The sequence below is a fragment of the Jaculus jaculus genome, chromosome 9 (assembly GCF_020740685.1).
Source record: "Jaculus jaculus isolate mJacJac1 chromosome 9, mJacJac1.mat.Y.cur, whole genome shotgun sequence".
NCBI classification, from domain to species: domain Eukaryota; kingdom Metazoa; phylum Chordata; class Mammalia; order Rodentia; family Dipodidae; genus Jaculus; species Jaculus jaculus.
The window spans coordinates 86,815,888-86,834,527 of NC_059110.1; the positions used below are offsets into that span (position 1 = coordinate 86,815,888).

General features: G+C 53.6%; 1 protein-coding gene across 3 annotated transcripts; it reads right to left on the reverse strand.

Moving 5' to 3' along the window:
- Positions 1 to 1,498: 1,498 nt before the first annotated feature.
- Foxn1 (forkhead box N1) lies at positions 1,499 to 17,348 on the reverse strand. Of its 3 annotated transcripts, none has more exons than XM_004664607.2 (8): positions 17,226 to 17,348; positions 16,382 to 16,840; positions 14,156 to 14,269; positions 11,347 to 11,477; positions 9,801 to 9,897; positions 4,387 to 4,594; positions 3,751 to 4,242; positions 1,499 to 1,809 (listed from the first exon to the last, which is right to left on the reverse strand). In XM_004664607.2, exons 1-8 carry the CDS (start codon positions 17,346 to 17,348, stop codon positions 1,499 to 1,501), a joined length of 1,935 nt encoding a protein of 644 aa, XP_004664664.2. The 3 variants fall into 3 exon arrangements, with proteins under 3 accessions (XP_004664664.2, XP_004664662.2, XP_004664661.2); XM_004664605.2 differs by having other exon boundaries at positions 14,156 to 14,266; positions 16,382 to 16,843; XM_004664604.2 differs by having other exon boundaries at positions 16,382 to 16,843.
- Positions 17,349 to 18,640: the final 1,292 nt, after the last annotated feature.

Below are 18,640 nucleotides of genomic sequence, written 5' to 3' on the forward strand. Positions count from 1 at the left end.
GGCAATGTGAAGAGATTCAGGAGCCTCAGGAGGGCAGAGGACGCGTGTCAGTAGGACCTGGGGGAGGGCGTCCTACCCGTTTCTCGAAGGAGGCAGCCTCGAATTTGCATCTTTGTGGGTTGCCCTGGGAGGAGGCCCTGCTTGCCTATTGCCTCTGCCTCCCAGTTTTGGAAATGTTCCGTCTCTGGCTAAGGGAGGGAATGGCATCCCTGGTCCAAGGGACCTGTGACCACTGTGACCTAACCCTTCTGCCTGCAGAGAGGAGATGCAAAAATGAAGGTCGGCAGCTGAGACCACAGGCACTTGCTTTATTGTTCCAGGGCAGGGGACAGGTAGGCCATTGAGGGATCTGCTTGAGCCTCATATGACCCTTTGGAGGTTCTTGTCTCTCCCAGGCCCAGAGCAGACTGAAGAGCCCACTTGCTGGGGCCTAGTGGGCGCCTCAGTCACAGCCCTGTTTCAGGGATACCTTCTGTGCTTCCTGGATTTTCTGAGTCTGCCAAGCAGAAGGGGGGCGGGCGCTAGGGCTCCCCAACTCAGCTGTACCAGGCTTCGATTCCCTGGATGTCCAGGCTGCCTGAGACAATAGCAGTAACTAGTAAGCTGGAGTTTGAACAACGTGAACCTCTCTTTGAGAAAGAGCAACGCTGGTGACGTGGAGGGGACCTTTCCCACACCCGGGGTTAGGAGAAGAGGACGATGCATTCAAGTTTCCGAGGGCAAGGGCTTTTCCAAACACTCTGTGTTGGAATTGGGCTCAGTTTGGTCCGGGGGCGGAGGCTGCCCCTCCTGTGTGTCCCCCTGGGCGTGGCCGGTCGGAGTGCGCGCTGAAGCTGGGTAGAGCCTGGCTGAGCTGCTATTATTAAATAGTGGTTCCCCTTGGGGGGGGGTCCATAGACCACACTGGGGGAGTCCTTCCTGGCTGCTGGGGTATAGATGGGAGAATAAATACAGGGGGCTTCTGGGAACGAACATGACTGCAGGGGCCAGGCCTACAGAGCATACGGGAGTCAGAGTGAGATTTGGTGAACTATGTGACCTGCCGTCGGGGCCCTGAGCTTTGGTAAACAAAGCTCTTAGTTCTCAACTGTCCCCGAAATGAAATCAGGCTCTGTGATGTGGTACGGATTCCTCCGGATATAAGGCATGTCAATGCGTGTGCACGTGCGTGTGCGTGTGCATGTGTGTGTGTGTGTGCATGAGAGATGAGGTGTGGATGAACCAGCACTGGGAAGAGTGCGTTTGGCTTCTTGCCCCAACACTTGCTCTCTGGGGGCCCTGAGGAGCTGGCCCACTGGGCAGCAGAAATGTGTGAGGGGCAGTGTCCTGGGCAGTAACCTCTACCTTCCAGCTACCAGCTAACAAACAAGTTGGATGAATGGTGTAGTGGGATGGGTAGGGTCTTCCTTCCTTGACCTTTAAGGCGAGCCCGATGTGGGCAGCCAGCCGGGACTTGCAGACCAGGCAAGAGCTGGAGCTGATCGATACTGGGCGCAGCTCAAGCCAGGGCCATGGGCTTGGAGCCAGGGCTGAGGTACACAGGGGGGCCCGCAGGGGCCGAGGGCTCCAGCTCCACGAAGGCTGAGTAGAGAGTGCTGAGGTGCACGTCTCCCAGCGCCCCGGAGCCCACGCTGCCTGGCGGTGCCAGTTCACCTGCCACATTGCCAGTCTCTGACAGACAGGGCCCTGAGGGGAAGCAGTGGGCAGGTGGCGGGGGAGGCGGCATGGACGATGACGTGGGGGACGAGGTCACCAGTACTAGGGGGTCGAGAGCCAAGCCGTCATCCTTTAGCTGTTCCCACAGATTTCCTATTGGAGGGAGCAGAGGAGAGAATAAGCATTACTGGGAGCAGAGAGGCAGAGAGGAACCTTGAAGGTAGATGTTGGTCAAGATGCCAATTCCCTGGCAGCACAGGGAGAAAGAGAAAGGAGAAGGTGACCCCTGCGGCTGTCTGTAGGGTGCACGGGGGAGGATCAAGAATTTGAGAACCAGGCCTGGAGAGATGGCTTGGTGGTTAAGGTGCTTGCCTGCAAAGCCAAAGGACACATGTTTGATTCCCCAGGACCCAGATGCATAAAAGTAGTAGTGCATGCATCTGGAGTTCATTTGCAGTGGCTAGAGGCCTTGGAATGTCCATATTCTTATTCTCTCTCTCTACCTGCCTCTCTCTCTCAAATAAAAAAAGAAGAATAGGGCTGGAGAGATGGCTTAGTGGTTAAGGTGTTTGCCTGCAAAGCCAAAGGACCTCGGTTCGATATTCCAGGACCCACGTAAGCCAGATGGTCACGAGGGTGCATGTATCTGGAGTTTGTAGTGGCTGGAGGCCCTGGGGTGCCCAGTTTCTCTCTCTCTCAAATAAATAAATAAATAAATAAAAGTTAAAAAAAGAAGAATAATTTGAGAAGCACCGATCTGAAAGATTGATGCAAATATTGTACACTTGGGGGGCCCCCAGGAACTCTTCACTCAGGCTTCTGCCTAGTCTCTCAAGGAAGGCGGTTCGGCCGAGCAGATCAAGGATCTTCCCACAATGCAATTCTAGACCTGATGAAGTGGATGGGCCCAGCTCTCTGGATCTTCTCCGTTGTAGGACCCAGGGGATGGGGACAGAGCCAGGACACACATTTGACTCTGAGAGAAAATGGTGAGGCCACCTGATTCCCCCTCTGTTGCGTGACCGGCCTCACAGCAGGCCTAGGGAGGCTGCCGTAGGCTTCAGACTCCACAGGAACAAAACCTGACCAAGCTGGGTTGGCCTTGGCGGCCTGGGTTCCAGAGCTCACCTCCTCTTTCTGGCCAAGTGATCCTGAGTGGTTAGCACTCTATTTGTGCTTCTGTTGAATACGTTTTAATTTTCCTTCCTATTCCATAGGCCCAGATGAAAGAAAGAAGGCATGTAAGATGCTGCTCCATAGGAGCTTGAGTGTGTTAACTGAGGGGTTTTGTTTTGCTTCCTGGTGCTGAGGGTTGAAGCCAGGCTCTAGAACCTGCAAGGGAAGCACTCTACTCCTGAGCCACATGCCCAGTCCTGTGAGTAGAGGGTTAGAGAACCCCACATGTCCACGGCTTCCTCCGCAGCCACCTCCCGCTGCTTCCAACAGCTGGCCTGGGATGAGAATGTGTGTGAAAGTTTTCCTAATAGGATGAGGCCTGGATCATCACCTCCTGCAAACCTCCTGTGACCAGTAAAGGGCCTAGGGGTGAACTGCAGTTTAGACGGGCAGGGGCAGGGCCTAGATGGAAAGAGGAAGGATGGAAAGGAGCGAGGTTTGGCTGCCTGCAGAGCAGAAGCTAGGTGGAGAGGAATGGATAGATCCTCCCCCTGGCTCTCTATCCCGGAATCTCTCCAGAACCAGCCCAGCTCTTCAAGGAGCGTCTGTCTCCTGCAGCCAAGGATGAACTTTGATACAATGTCACTTCTGGGGAATGTGGAGCCTGCCAGTCCCTCACAATCAGGTTCTTCTCAGATCTGTCAGAACTGAGTGGTTTGATGATGCGGTCATGTTCAGAGTTCTGGGAGGAGGGAGAGGGGCGCAAGGACACTCCACCCTATGCCCTGGGTGGCAGTGAGCCATCAGGTAGCTTGATTTCCTCTCCTGGCCCTCTACTGCAGATGGCCAGAAGCCCAGCCGCCAGCAGGCGGCAGCCTGGAGAATTGGAGAGGTTGGGGCCATATGGCCAGGAGCACTTCTCCATGCCTGTCCCACCCTTCCTCTCCTACCCCCGCCCCCCCAACCCTGCCAGCTCACCCTGGAAGTCAAAGTCGGTGAGAGAAGGGTTGATGGCATCCAAGTCTGTACCAAGGTCTCCGTCTGGCAGTAGGGTGTCGTGCACGGTCCTAGCCGGGGAAGGCTCAGCCAGCAGCTTGGCACTGTGGCTGGGTGGGGTGTGGGCAGGCAGAGGCGAGTCCTGGGGAGTGCCTGGTTGGGCCCGCAGCTCAAGGTGCCCATCTGGCTGCGGGAACAATGGCTGTGGGGGTCCAGGAGGGGCCAGGCCGGGTGAGAGGTGTGGGTATGTCTGCCCGTAGCAGGAGGGCACATGACCCCCCAGTAGGTCCTGCAGGGGGTTCTTGCCAGGAATGGGGCCTGGAGCTGGGTGTACTGAATGCAGTGGCTGGGGAAGCCCAGCTGGGGGCGCCAGGGGCCGGATGGGACCCGGACCTGCCAGCCCGGGGGGCGGACAGCCCAGCAGCGGAGAGCCCAGCTTATCCCTCTTGTCACCAATGAGGCTGTCCAGCTCTTCTGCAAAGGCCCAAAAGAGAAAGACACCATGAGGCCTCCCTCCTCCGCAACCTGCCCAGCCTTGGGACCCTCCTTCAGCTCTGTCCGGCTTCTTGTTGGCTTGTGGGTCCCGCAGCGCCCCCTCGCGGGCTCTGCCAGCCTCACCTGGTTTGGCCATGCTCTTGCGCACAGCAATGGGGTCCTTCCTCTTCCACTTCTGCAGCTCCTCCTGCATCTTGTCGATCTTGGCAGGATTGAGGGCCCACAGGCAACCTTTTCTAGAGGAGCTCCCCGATTTGTTCTCCACCTTCTCGAAGCACTTGTTGAGGGACAGGTTGTGACGGACAGAATTCTTCCAGCCATCAGGTGCTGTCTGCAGAGCAGGGCAAAGCAAGAATCCAGGCTGGGCTCCAGCAACAAGAGCTGGCTCCAGGTCTGGATTCTAGAACATTCCTTCACCAACCTGGCACAGACTGCTGTGCACGCTGATGTTCAACATCCATCTCGGCACCTAGATCATGCCCAATACTCTTTAGTAGTGGGTAAGGGTGGGCAGCAAATGTGAGTACAAGTTATTTTTATCAAGTCTTTGTGTGTGTGTGTGCGTGGTTTTTCGAGGTCTGGTCTTGCTCTAGCCCAGGCTGACCTGGAATCTACTATGTAGTCTCAGGGTGGCCTCAAACTCATGGAGATCCTCCTACTACCTCTGCCTCCCCAGTGCTGGGATTAAATACGTGCACCACCACTCACAGCCTCTAAAATCTTTCTCTTTCTTCTCCTCTCCCTATCTATCTATCATCTATCTATCTATCTATCTATCTGTCTGTCTGTCTGTCTGTCTGTCTGTCTGTCTGTCCGTCCGTCCGTCCGTCCGTCCGTCTGATCTATCTATCTATCTATCTATCTATCTATCTATCTATCTATCTATCTATCTGTTTTGTTTTTCGAGGCAGGGTCTCACTCTCTAGGGTTTGGATTCAGACTGACCTGGAATTCACTATGTAGTCTCAGGGTGGCCTTGAACTCACCGTGATCCTCCTTACCTCTGCCTCCCAAGTTCTGGGATTAAAGACATGCACCACCACTCCCAGCATCTAATATATATATTTGAGAAAAAATATACATATTTGAGAAAGACAGAGAGAGAAGTAAAATATGGCATGCCAGGGCTTTCCATTCCTGTAAACGAACTCCAGACACATAGGTCACTTTGTGCACCTGGCTTTACGTGGATACTGGGGAATCATTCCCTGACTATCAGGAAAGCAAATGCCTTTAACCACTGAATCACCTCTCCAACATGATTTTGATCTAAAGTCTTAAACCTGTCTTCATCCTATCTTATCCTTGGACTGGACCTTTCAGAGAAGTCTGGTTCATCCTTTTTTTTTTTTTTTTTTAATTTTCCAAAGGAAGGTCTCACTGTAGCCCAGGCTGACCAGGAACTTACTCTGTGACCTCAGGTTTACCTTGAACTCATGGTGATGTTCTTACTTCAGCCTCCTTAGTGCTGAGATATTCAGCTGAATCCTTTTATTATTTTTAAAATATCTTTATTTATTTGTAAGCAGAGAAAGAGAAAGGGGGAGAGGGAGAGAGAGAATAGAGAATGGATGTGCCAGGGCCTCTAACCACTGCAAATGAACTCCAGATGCATGCACCACTTTGCGCATCTGGCTTTATGTGGGTATTGGGGAATTGAACTTAGGTCGTTAGGTTTTGTAGGCAAGCACTTTAACCTCTGAACCATCTCTCCAGCCCCTGAATCCCTTTTTCTTAGGGATAGGCTCTCACTCTGAAGCTCAGGCTGGTCTGGAACTCACTATGTAGCCCAGGCTGGCTTCAAACACATGACGATTCTCCAGCTTCAACCTTTGGAGTATTGGGATTAAAGGCATGAACCACTGTGGCTGATTTATGATCCATTGTTTATTGATTTTTGTTATTTGTTTATTTTTTGTTTTTTCTGAGGTAGGATCTCACTCTAGCCCAGACTGACCTGGAATTCACTTATGTATTCTCAGGGTGGTCTCGAACTCATTGCAGTCCTCCTACCTCTGCCTGCCGAGTGCTGGGATTAAAGACGTGCGTTACCACGCCCGACCCCCATTATTTATTTATTTATTTATTTATTTATTTATTTATTTATTCTTCATTTGTGAGCAGAGAGAGACAAAGACAGAGTCAGGGAATGGACGTGCCAGGGCCTCTTGCCACTACAAACTCCACTTTGTACATCTGGCTTTACACATGGGTACTGGGGAATCAAACCCACGCTGGTAAGCATTGCAAGCAAGCTCCTGTAACTGCTGAGCCATCATCTCAGCTCTCTGACCTATCTTAAAGGGATGGTTGTCAAGCACCTTAGAGGCCTCTGAAACAAGACATGCCTAGTGGACTTTCTGGCCTATATATCCGCTTTGTAGTAAGAGAGAGGTCACTATCTCAAGGTCTCTGGGACCAGCTTTAAAGGGGGCACTGAGGTGAAACTGCAGAATGCCGCTCCCCTGGGGTTGGCCTCATTCCTTCTGGTGCAAACTGGGCAGAAGAAGGAAAATGAGATGGTGAGAGTTTGGGTGTGGGCACCTGTTGTCCATAAATTCGGTTGTAGATCCGGTACTGTTGCATAGGCAGGCAGTGAGTGTGAGCATGTGCCAGTCTCCAGATAGGTCTCTTGAGTATGAGTGGCACCTCTTAGCGGGTCTGTGAACTGACTTCTCCTGAGTGTGAGGATGTGTGGTCCCTAAGGATGACTGTGTGTGAGAACGTCTCTCTGGATATGTGTGTGTGTGTGTGTGCATGACTGAATGTGTAGGTGTGATTTCGAGTGAGTGTGCCCTAGGGGCGTGTCCTGGTGGGGAGGCCAACCCTCAGGCAGGGGGTGCTCGTGCCAAAAGAATAAACACCCATTAGGAGGCCTGGTCATGCCACCAGTGCAGTAATTGTGCCCAGGGAGGGTTGTAAAAACCATTAAGCTGACTCAGTTGGGTGAGAGGCGGTGGCGGGGGTGCTGTGGACCTCCCACCCCTCACCTCCGGCTCAGGTCCAGGCTCTGTGACCGCCCGGGCCCAGCGGAGGCTGGCCGTGGGTACAGCTACCACTCTGACTGGAGCAACTCCTTGGCCCTGTCCCCTGACTCCTCTCCCTTTCAGCCCGTCCTCTCTGGTTAATGAGGGACGGCCACTCCCTCCTCAGCTCGCTTGCCCCAGGGCACAGCCAAGCTGAATCACACCCAGCAGAACAGGGCTCTGATGCCAGCGTCACTGTAGGATGCTGGCTGAAGCTGCTGGAGCCCTTCTTGGGTCCAGCTAGCCACGTGTGGGGGGAATAGGTGGAGTGACCCCCGACTTTCCCAGGGTCACTAGGAAGGATTCTTGAGCCACCATACCAGCCTTTGACTCCCACATCAGTCTCCATGAGGAATTAAGACCCTGTCGCCCCATGGGCAGAGATAATGGGCACTGGGGACTTTTATGGCCCCATAAACCTGTGACTTCTGGATGCCAGGAAGGCCCTCACCCCAGCCACTTCCTGTTTGGAAGAGGGGTAGCCGGCACTAACAATTATGTCCAGTGGCTGGACACTTCCTCAAGTCCCACATCTCTGACTCATGAAGCTACTGGACGCCCACTTCCGTTGAGTGGGAATGAGTGCTACCCACCCCAGATCCCACAGTTTTTGCCCCTAAAACGGGGAATGAGAGATGGAGAGGTGGGGAAATCTTTGAACTCATCCCTTGGAAAGGAACACAGGGGAACTGATGACTCAGAGGTAATCTATGCACCAACTGGTCCAAGCAAATCATGTGACGGAGGGGGAAACTGAGGTCCAGGGATGAAAGGGCCTGCCATATCCTACAAGGAGTCAGTGACAGGGCCCAGATTCTAGCTCTGTCCCTTAATAAAGGGCTCTGCCCAGTTCACCCAATAGGGCCTGTGCTCCCCCACCCCGCCCCAGGGGGGGCCGTTCCATCTTCACAGAGGTTCTCTCTGAAGTCAGATGTAAACTCAGGCATGAGGGAGTGATGCAACTGGCTAAAAACAACAACCAAACCAAAAAAAAAAAAAAAAAAAAATGCTGTCAGACCTCTTCACTCTTCAGCCCCATAAAACAGGGATTACACGGCTCCCAGAAAAAATAATTAAGCCAGGAAGATGAGATGCAGGGAGGGGCTGGGCCAGGAGTGGGCAGGGAAGGAAGCCCAGAGGAGGGGGAGGGGGGCAGGGCCCTGCTTCCCTTTCTCTGGCCTGGCACAAGGAAGCCTGGGAAGACCCTGCACCAAGCTCTGGGGTTAGGGAAGCTCAGGCCCAGTCTGGGAGGTCGAGGAGCCGCCCATGTGGGCTTTATGCTTCTCTCTGCCTTCCAGAAGGTTGGATGTCGGGTGGACCTGCACACTTTTCCAATCTGTCCAGGCCACTCTAAGAAGACCCCTTTGCCTACCCCCTGTCTGATGGCAACACAGCAGGTCCGGACTTGCCTGATGACCACCAGCTGCAAACTGTCCCCAGGCAGGTCAGTTGGGCAAATAGTGGGCCAGGAAGCTCTCCACCCTCTCCTGCTCACTGTGTTGCCTGGGCCTCAGTTTCCACTCTGCCAAAGCCGACGAAACTGCATCTACCAGGGTGAAAGTGTGTGTGGGGGTGTGGGGGGGGGAAGCACTCCTCAAACGCAAGCTGGGGTTTCTCCTGCACCCACCCCCAGAAGAAGCCATCTGTGAGAGTGGGACGTGAAGCCAAAAAACTTAGCCCAGCAGCTTGTCCACCTGCTGTGTGACCTTACAGGGATGGGTTTGCCCATCTGGAAAGAACAGTTGTCCTGTCCCACTAAAAGCACCAGCATCTGAGAGTCAACCCAGAGACATGAATCGCCCCGGTTAGCTGAAAGGCCAGGAGTGATCCATTCTACCCACTCCCCTGATGCAGGCATATTCTCTCCAGCGCCCTTTGGAAACCCACTGGGTAAGCCCTCCACCCTCTGCCATGACCCTTACACATCCGAATCCCATGCCTCAGTTTGCCCAAATGCCCTCCCAGCGTCCCTCTTGTTGCTGTAGTGGTTCTGGGAGGGAGTTGGGTTGAGCTCCCTGAATTCCTTCCCGTGCAGGAGAGGAATGAATGCTGCGCAGGGGTTGTGGGAGGGCCAGTTGGGTCTCTGGGACATCCAAAGACTGTGGGATCCCCGCACCCACTTTCAGGCACAACTGCCGTGGCCTGCCGCCCACAGAGGCCAATGCTAATCTCACTCTGGAAGACCACGGGATAGGTGGCTGCTCTCTGAAGTATGTCAGGACTGACGTCTCCCCCGACTCTCTCCCCCCTCCCCCCCACTTCCCAGAAGATCTGCCTTTAGCCACTGTGTAACCTGGAATGAGCTCTCTCTCTCTCTTTTTGCTACTGAGGATAGAACCCCAGGGCCTGCTACAGGTGAGGCATGTGTTCTGCCCAGGCTCCCCCCAACTCTGGAACCCTTTGGGAGCTCCATTCACAGTACACACAAGGGACAGCATGTTGGGGCCAAATCCCAGCTGGCTCCCAAGCCAGCTTCTCTCCCACCTTTGTGGGGATGGCTCTCAGACTCACCTTGAAGTAAGGGAAATGCTCTGTCATGAAGTTGTAGATTTCACTGACTGGAAGACTTCCGGTTTTACTGTTCTTAAGGGCCATGAAGATGAGGATGCTGAGGACACAGAGAGTTTCTGAGAGTCTGGATCTCTGACCAGGCTTCCTCTTTCCCGAACCGCCCGCCACTAAGAGGCTCTGTGAGGTTGACACTGAAATATTCCAGGGTCTTTCAGGATCTGAGAACCCAGATTGCTATCTGACTTAGCCACACGCTAGCTGTGTAGGGTTAGGTGAGAGCATGAACTCTTCTGAGCTTTTATTTCCTTTGTTCCTTTTTATCTTATTTTATTTTTTGTTGTTGCCTTTTCGAGATAGGGCCTCACTTTAGCCCAGGCTTACCTGGAATTCACTTGGTAGCTCCAGGTTGGCCTCACACTCACAGGGATTCTTCTACCTCTACCTCCCAAGTGCTCTGATTAAAGACGTGCACCATCACATCTGGCCTATTACCTATTACTTCCTTTTTTTTTTTTTTTTTTTTTTTGGTTTTTCGAGGTAGGTTCTTGCTCTAGCCCAGGCTGACCTGGAAGTCACTATGTAGTCTCAGGGTGGCCTTGAACTCATGGCGGTCCTCCTACCTCTGCCTCCCGAGCACTGGGATGAAAGTTTCTTTCTTTCTTTCTTTCTTTCTTTTTTTTTTTTTGAGACAGGGTCTCACTAGCCTCAAACTCTCTATGCAGCTGAGGATGACCTTGAACTTCTGATCTTCGTGCCTGTACTTCCTGAGTCCTGGCATTACCGGTGTGTACCACCATACTTGCAGACCTGGGGATTCAACTCAGGGTTTTGTGCATCCTAGGAGAGAACTCTACCAACTGAGCTACACCCCACTCCCCGCTTTCTTCAGCTTTGAGATGAAGAAATGCAGTAGCGGCGTCACAGTTGTGGGAAAGATGAGGTTCGCACACACATCCCATCATTACATGGAGGCGGCCATGATAAGATGTTCTCAGTCTTTTGGGCAGAGGCTGAACAGTGGAAAGGGACCAACACTTCTTGAACCCCAAAGGTGCCAGCCAACTGCCCTGCCCACATTCTCTTACTTAAACCTTCCAACAACCCGAATTGCTGACCCTTGACTTTTCTTTCTGCCAGATGAATAAGCAGACTGTCATAGTCGGCAAATTATAAAGCGGGCCCATTTTGTTTTTAATCTAGAGAGAGGGAGAAGGCAGAGGAGAAAGGCAGCGAGCATCCCTCATCCCTGCTAAACTCCGACCCAGATGCTGGGACCCAGGAGCAGGACTTATAGGTCTACCCAAGATACCAGCATCTGCAGGGTCCAACCAGAGACATGATTCCCTCAGAATCAGACCAAAGGTCACTGACAATCGGTCCCCTCCTTGCCCTCCTGGAGAAATCTTCTCTCCAGCATCCTTGAAAGTCACTGGGTATGTCTTCTATCTCCTCACACGACCCTTATACATTGAGGATCCAAGCCTCAGTTTCTCCAAGGGGACCGCACTTCTCCCCCGCCTCCCCGCAAGGGTGCTGGGACCTGTACCTGTATGAGTAGATGGGTTTGGGGAAGAGTGGCTGGTGCCCGTCGGCGCTGGCCTGGGATGCGATCCTCTGGTATGGATAGTGAGCGGGGCCGAGGTAGGGCACAGGGTAGTTGCTGCCAGTTGGTGAGAACTGTAGCGGTCAAAGGGGACAGTGATCGCCACATACCCAGCCTCTCCAAGGGGGCGCCCTCACCTATCCACATACTGGGCCATGTTGTCCCCCACTGTCATGTCCCTCCTCTCCTGCACACACACACACCACATAACACACACACCACACAACACACACACCGCATAACACACACACACCACATAACACACACACACCACATAACACACACACTGCATAACACACATACCACATAACACACACACACCACATAACACACACACACCACATAACACACACACACCACATAACACACACACACCACATAACACACACACCACATAACACACACACCGCATAACACACACACACCACATAACACACACACACCACATAACACACACACCACACAACACACACACCGCATAACACACACACACCACATAACACACACACACCACATAACACACACACACCACATAACACACACACCACATAACACACACACACCACATAACACACACACACAGCACATAACACACACACACCACATAACACACACACACCACATAACACACACACACCACATAACACACACACCGCATAACACACACACACCGCATAACACACACACACCACATAACACACACATACACCACATAACACACCACATAACACACACACACCACATAACACACACACCGCATAACACACACACACTGCATAACACACACACACCACATAACACACACATATACCACATAACACACCACATAACACACACACACCACATAACACACACACACACCACAACACACACACCACATAACACACACACACACCATATAACACACACACACAGCACATAACACACATACATACCACATAACACACACACCATATAACACACATAACACATAACACACATACACACAGCACATAACACACAGCACATAACACACATACATACCACATAACACACACACCATATAACACACATAACACACATACACACACCACATAACACACACACCACATAACACACACACCACATAACACCCATACATACCACGTAACACACACATACGCACACACACCACATAACACACACCACATAATGCACAGACACACCACATAACACACACAACCCCACAGCCATCTGGCAGATGCACAGTGGGGTGGGCGGACATCTTGGGCCCGGGGGAGATCACAGTCAGGAATTGGGGCTCTCAGAGGCTCCTTCCTCTCAGGCCTGGTTGCCACGGTGGTGGGTCAGGAGCGCAGCCCTCAGCCCGCACCTCCAGGCAGGGGCTCGTGGCCTTCGGTGCCTTTCCTGGAGCGCAGGGCTGGAAGCGGGATGTCCAGCCCGGGCGTTTGCTGGGCACGGCCACCTTTTATGAGTTTCAGTGGCTCTTTGAAAGAGCCGGTCCTGGTGGGCAGGTGGGGGGAGGAGGAGGTTTTACGGCAGAGGGAGTGGCCGTGGTGCCTGATGGCGTTTTATGGGGGCAGGGAGGTAGGAGGCTTGGGCTCCCCCAGCTGCTCCAGGCTGAAGGGCTCTTTCCAGGTCACCGAGAGACACTTAGTGCCTGAGTCACCCTCTCTCAGGGCTCCATAAAGCCCTGGGTGCGGCCATCTTGCTCGAGAAAGACACAGACTGCGGAGGGCATTAAAAGCAGGGCCAGGCACGGCGAGGCCATTTAAGGTCTGGCAGCCCATCCTGTGGTGGAATTCCTGGTGTGACAGGCTGCCTCAGGGACACCCCTACATGGGGGGGGGCGCGCGGGGTGATGGTCAGACCAGGAGCCCCAGGAAAGCTTCAGCGGCTGCAGCCAGGCAGAAGGGAGGATGTCCCCTCGTGTCATGTGTCCCTTTGCTTCACCCTGTCTCCCCCCTCCCCGCCCACCCAGAGTAGGCCACCTGACCCTTCTCCTCCCCTGCCTGCCTCCTGGCTTGGCCAGGATCAGGGCCAAATGCCAGAGCCAGGAGCAGAACCTGCTCCACAGGCACGGCCTGTCTGAGTGCCAGGCTGCAGGTGGATGGAGCTGAGCACTGGGCAGCCACTTGCTCTGTCTTGCCCGGTGACTCTAGGGAAGATGCCTGGCTGCTCTGGGGTTCTTTTCTTTCTCTTAAAAAAAAAAAAAAGCAACAACCCTGCATCCCTTGCCAGTGTGGGGTAATTCCTTGGCATCATGTCCATCTGGGAGGGGCTGAACTGGGCAGTGAGGTGGAGAAAGGCCAAACGTGCTGCAGACTTAGAGCGTTCCAGGTGGGGAGGCTTCCAGTGCCACACTTGGTGCCCACCTGCTGAAAGCCAGGGGGAAGTCCAAGGTCAAGGACACGCAGCAAGGTGTGACCTAGACGGGAGTCTTTTCTTTCCTGCCCTGCTCAGCCTGTGTGTCACACCACACACCCCTTTCTTCTCTGTCCTTGTGTCTGGGGTGGCTCCTGTCCTTCCGCTGTTTGATTCCTATCTCAGCTCCACTCTGAGACTCCCCAGGCAGAGGGGCCCTGCTCACCACTAGGGAAGTGCATCAGTTTCTTTCCTAACCACTGTGTCCCCAACTCCATGGTCCAGGTGCGGGTTCAGGGCCCTGCTGCCCTTACCTGCCCGTCCAGGTTCACACACGCACTCCCTTCCCTGTGCACACCACGCCACACACAGCAATGCCCACATAACCTCCCGAGAGCTCCAGACCCACCTGAGGAAAGGGCGGCTGGGGGGCACAGTACATGTGTTGCAGGGGAGGCTGGTAGCAGAACATCCCAGGGCCACTCTCCAGAGCGGGGGGCTTCACTTTCACCTCTGACCCCTGCTGGAAGAGCAAGAAAGCAGGTGGTCTTATTTTATTTCCCTCCTCCTCCTCCTCCTTCTTTTTTTTTTTTTTTTTTTTTTTGAGGTAGGGTCTCACTCTAGCCCAGGCTGAGCTGGAATTCACTATGGAGTCTCAAGGTGGCCTTGAACTCACGGCGATCCTCCTACCTCTGCCTCCCCGAGGGCTGGGATTAAAGGCATGCGCCACCACGCCCGCCAGGCTTCCCGCCTTCTTTCCTTTGTCTTGAATCTTACACAAAAGCAACCCCTCCCTCTCCTACCCTCTCTTATAGCGGGTTCTTGGAAACGGAGCAGAGCACAGAGAAGGACAGAGGTTTTCCCAAGGGAACTCAGCATGTGGTAGGGCTAGGCTGGAATGGCTACGGCTCCCCACACTCCACAAATGAGAGGTGCAGGCTGTGCTGTCCTGACAAGCGGGGGAGACTTGACAGTGGTCACACAAGCTGAGGCAGGACCGGCGGCCTCTCTGCAAGGCCCACGTTGATTCTCTCGGGGCCTGGCACAGGACTGTGCCCTGAATGGGGACAGCAGGAGTGTGTAGCTAGGTCCTGGCAGGGGCCTTGGAAAACCAGCACCTGGGTCCAGAGGGGCGAATTAGCTGTGACCGCTGCCTGGATGTGCCCCAGGGCTGCTGATGCAGAGATTTCCATAATCACAGAATCTCGGGCCTGGAAGGGCCACAGGCATGGATGTCCAACCCCTTCATTTGACAGATGATGGGCCGAGCCCAAAGAAGAAAAATTGTGTGGCCCGATCACCCAGAGAGTTATCTGTGGGTGGAACTGTTCTTCACCGTGAAGGGTGGACTTAGCTTGTCCACTTCCAGGCTGGGACATCCTGGCAAGTGCTGTGGCCTCAACCCATCAACTTCAGGTCCTCATTTGCAAGATGGAGACGGCGGGGGTCACTGAGGACGTAAAACAGAGCGCCTGGCGGAATGAGCGGCAGCTGTGCGGAGCGGGCCCGAGGGACAGTCGCTGGGGCTTTCTTATGACTACAGCCAGGTCCAAGGGCCCGAGAGAAAGCTATCAGAAGAAACCGCGGGCGTTCCAGAACTGGAATAATGTCCCGTTTTGGCCACACCTGATGGCTGTCCGCCTACCTCCCTCCCCATCTTCCTCCCTCTGTTGGAAATGGCTTGGGAGTAGGATGGGCCTGTCTGAAAGCAGGAGGCGAAGAGGGCTGGCGGGCATCTGGAGGAGGCACAGCGCCCGCTGAGCCCACTTGTCACTGCATCCGGAACTTCAGGCCAGAGCCGGGGAGTCAGAGGCAAGCCTCCTTTTGCGTTCTATAGTGACAATCCTATGAGGCAGGTACCCTTAATCTTACTTTTCCCACAAGGCTCAGAGAGGTGAAGGGACTTGCCTGAGGTCTCTAGACTTGCAGGTCTGGCTGTGCAAGGACATACTGACCTTCTAAGGTGTGTGCAAGGCAGTTACATGAACATAGGACAGGGCTAGGAACACACGTGTGATCCCAGTGCTAGAGATACTGAGACAGGAAGACAGTTCAAAGCCAGCCTTGGGTAAAATAGCTAATTTGTGCCTTCCTCTCTCCCCAGAACAAAACAAAACAATTGCAACAACAACAGGACAGGGCTGGAAAGGGGCCTGCAGACGCTTTTGGTTTTATAAAGTCTGTCAACTCCGCTGATGTGGGGGAGTGGATTGAGCTCTGAAGCCCCTCCCTAAACCTTTTCTCTGGTCCTCTGGAATGTATTTTCCTTCTCACATTTGCATATGGGCGTGCTGGTCTGGTTGGGCATTCTTGACACTTAAACAAACACAGAAGTCACCCTCTGGAATCTTGACTCAGAATCCTCTGGGAAGCTGCCAGCTTCCATTTCCTGACATGCTTTCCCACTGCCCCCTCTGTGCCCGACCAGACTAGCATCTGTCCCCTGCCCAGGTGACCCATAGGCCAGGCCCGGAGCCAGAAGGTCCCCACTCTGCTTCCCTGGGCACTCTGGTCTTAAGACGGGGTCCTGCTGTACAAGGTGGGCTGGTCTCAGAGTGAGCTTCCTACTTCAGCCTCCTGAATGTTGGGTTTATAGGCATGGACCTCCACGCCTGCCTGGTACCTCACTACTCACCAGGACTTGGCTGTGCTCCTGGCTGGAGTACGGGATCCCATTGCACCAGGTCTCTGCTGAAAAGCCAGGCAGAAAGGCCTCGGTCTCCCCGACGTCCACAGGGATCTCCTCAAAGGCCTCCAGCACCCCCGGAGTCTTAAAGGAATGTCCGTCCACGGCCATGGCTGTCTGGGGCTCAGGGAACATGCCCTCGTGGAAGTGCCTCTTGTATGGGTGGAAAGGCACATGGTTGCCCTTGAGGAAGCCGCCCGGGCTGCCCGCTGGGCACTCTTCGAAGCTGAAGCCTGGGTACTTGTCTGAAGGCGAGAGGTGGAAGGCCCCTGGGCCCGGCCCGGCTGTGCAGTGGCCCTTGACTTGCTCGGGGCCTGGCGATGCGATGTTGGGACTGTGAGGCGGCAGGGAGGGTGCCCTTTCTGGAGGGACATCAGGCACAAATGAGGAACAGCTGAAGTTGGCATGCTTCTGGGTAAACAGAGAACAGAGAGCCTGTGAGTAGAGGTTAGACGAGGGGACCTTTCAGGATCCTGCTCTGTGCTGTTGTAACTCTGTGGCCAAGCTCACAAGCTCCTAAATGATGGAGAAGCCATAGGCTACCCATGGGAACCCCAATATGATAATGACATACTGCTTCTAAATGTGGGGGACCCCTGAGGCTGATGGGGCCCCATAACTTACCCTGGGAGAACCCCAAACTAAACTGATGAACAAAACCCCACATCTGAAACTTCCGGGCCTCAAAGTCGACCCTGGGAAGTCCCTGGAAGGGTGGGAGGGGCTGATCTGTCTACTGCCCATACACCCAGAACGTTTGTCTTAAGGCCAGGCCTAGGTATCAGGTACTTACGTTCTGTGGGGCAGGGGAGCCTGGGAGGCCCGGAGCCTGCATGAGGTCCCCTTGGGACTCGCCCTCCAGTCGGGTGGGGCCTGGCAGTGTGACGTCAGACTGTGGCTGGAGTAGCGACACCATCACCCAGTCCTGGCCTCGAAGAAAGCCGGCTGCGATGAGAATGAGGACCAACGTCTAGGGGTCTAGGGGTGACCAGCCCCAGGTCCACCACCCCCATCCACTCCTACCCTTCTCTGGGCTGGGACCTATCTGATAAGGGGGAGGGTAAAAGGGAGAAAGAGAAGTGGGGGGAGAGAGAGAGAATGAGAGTGAGAGGGAAAGAGAGAGAAGGTGCACGCTGATAGGTGAAGTGAATGAAGAAGCAGGAGAGTCACATGAGAAAAGTGATCCAGGTAGGGCCCTAGGCGAGTCTGTAGCCTTTCTCGTTCATGAACTGATTTCCCAAGGTTCTTGTTTCCTGGGAGCCCTGGGTGCTTGGTCTCTTGTGTCTACACACTAGGTGACCCTGTTCAGTAACTGGGCATGCCCTGAGAGGAGAGGGGAGCTAGGAGGTGGCCAGGCCCGGTCATTGTTTTTCTTTTTCTTTTTCTTTCCTTCTTTCTTTCTTTTTTTTTATTTTTTGTTTTTTTGAGGTAGGGTCTCACTCTAGCTTACAGCTAACTTGAAATTCACTATGTAGTCTCGGGGTAGCCCCAAACTTATGTTGATCCTCCTACCTCTGCCTCCCAAGTGCTGGGATTAAAGGCGTGCACCACCATGCCCGGCCGACAGGCCCAGTCTTTACATGGAAGCAATTTCAATGATACAGAGGCCAGGCCTGTGGGGTGACCCTCGGGAACTTCTGGTAGGGCCCATGGAACACTCGGCAAGTGCTATTTTCACTCACATCCTCCAGTCTCTTTTGCCTATGACTATAATGGTCACTGGCTCTTTATTTTTCTTTTCTTTATTTTGTTTATTTATTTGAGAGAGAGAGAGAGAAAGTATGAGCAGGCTGGGACCTCCTGACGCTGCAAATGAACTCCAGATGCATGTGCCAGTTTGGGCATCTGGCTTTGTGTGGGCACTGGGGAATCGAACTCAGGCTGTCAGACTTTCAGGCTGAGGCTTTGCAAACAAGTGCCTTTAACCACTGAGCAATCTCTCCAGTCCTTGACTTTATTTATTTGTTTATTTATTGAGGTAGGGTCTCACTCTAGCCCAGGCTGACCTGTACTCACTCTGTAGTCCCAGGCTGGCCTCAGACTCAACAGCAATCATCCTACCTCTGCCTCCTGAGTGCTGGGATTAGCGTATACCACTATACCAGGCCTTTTTGTTTTTTCTTTTCTTTCTTTTCTTTTCTTTTCTTTTCTTTCTTTTCTCTTCTTTCTTTTCTCTCCTCTCCTCTCCTCTCCTCTCCTCTCCTCTCC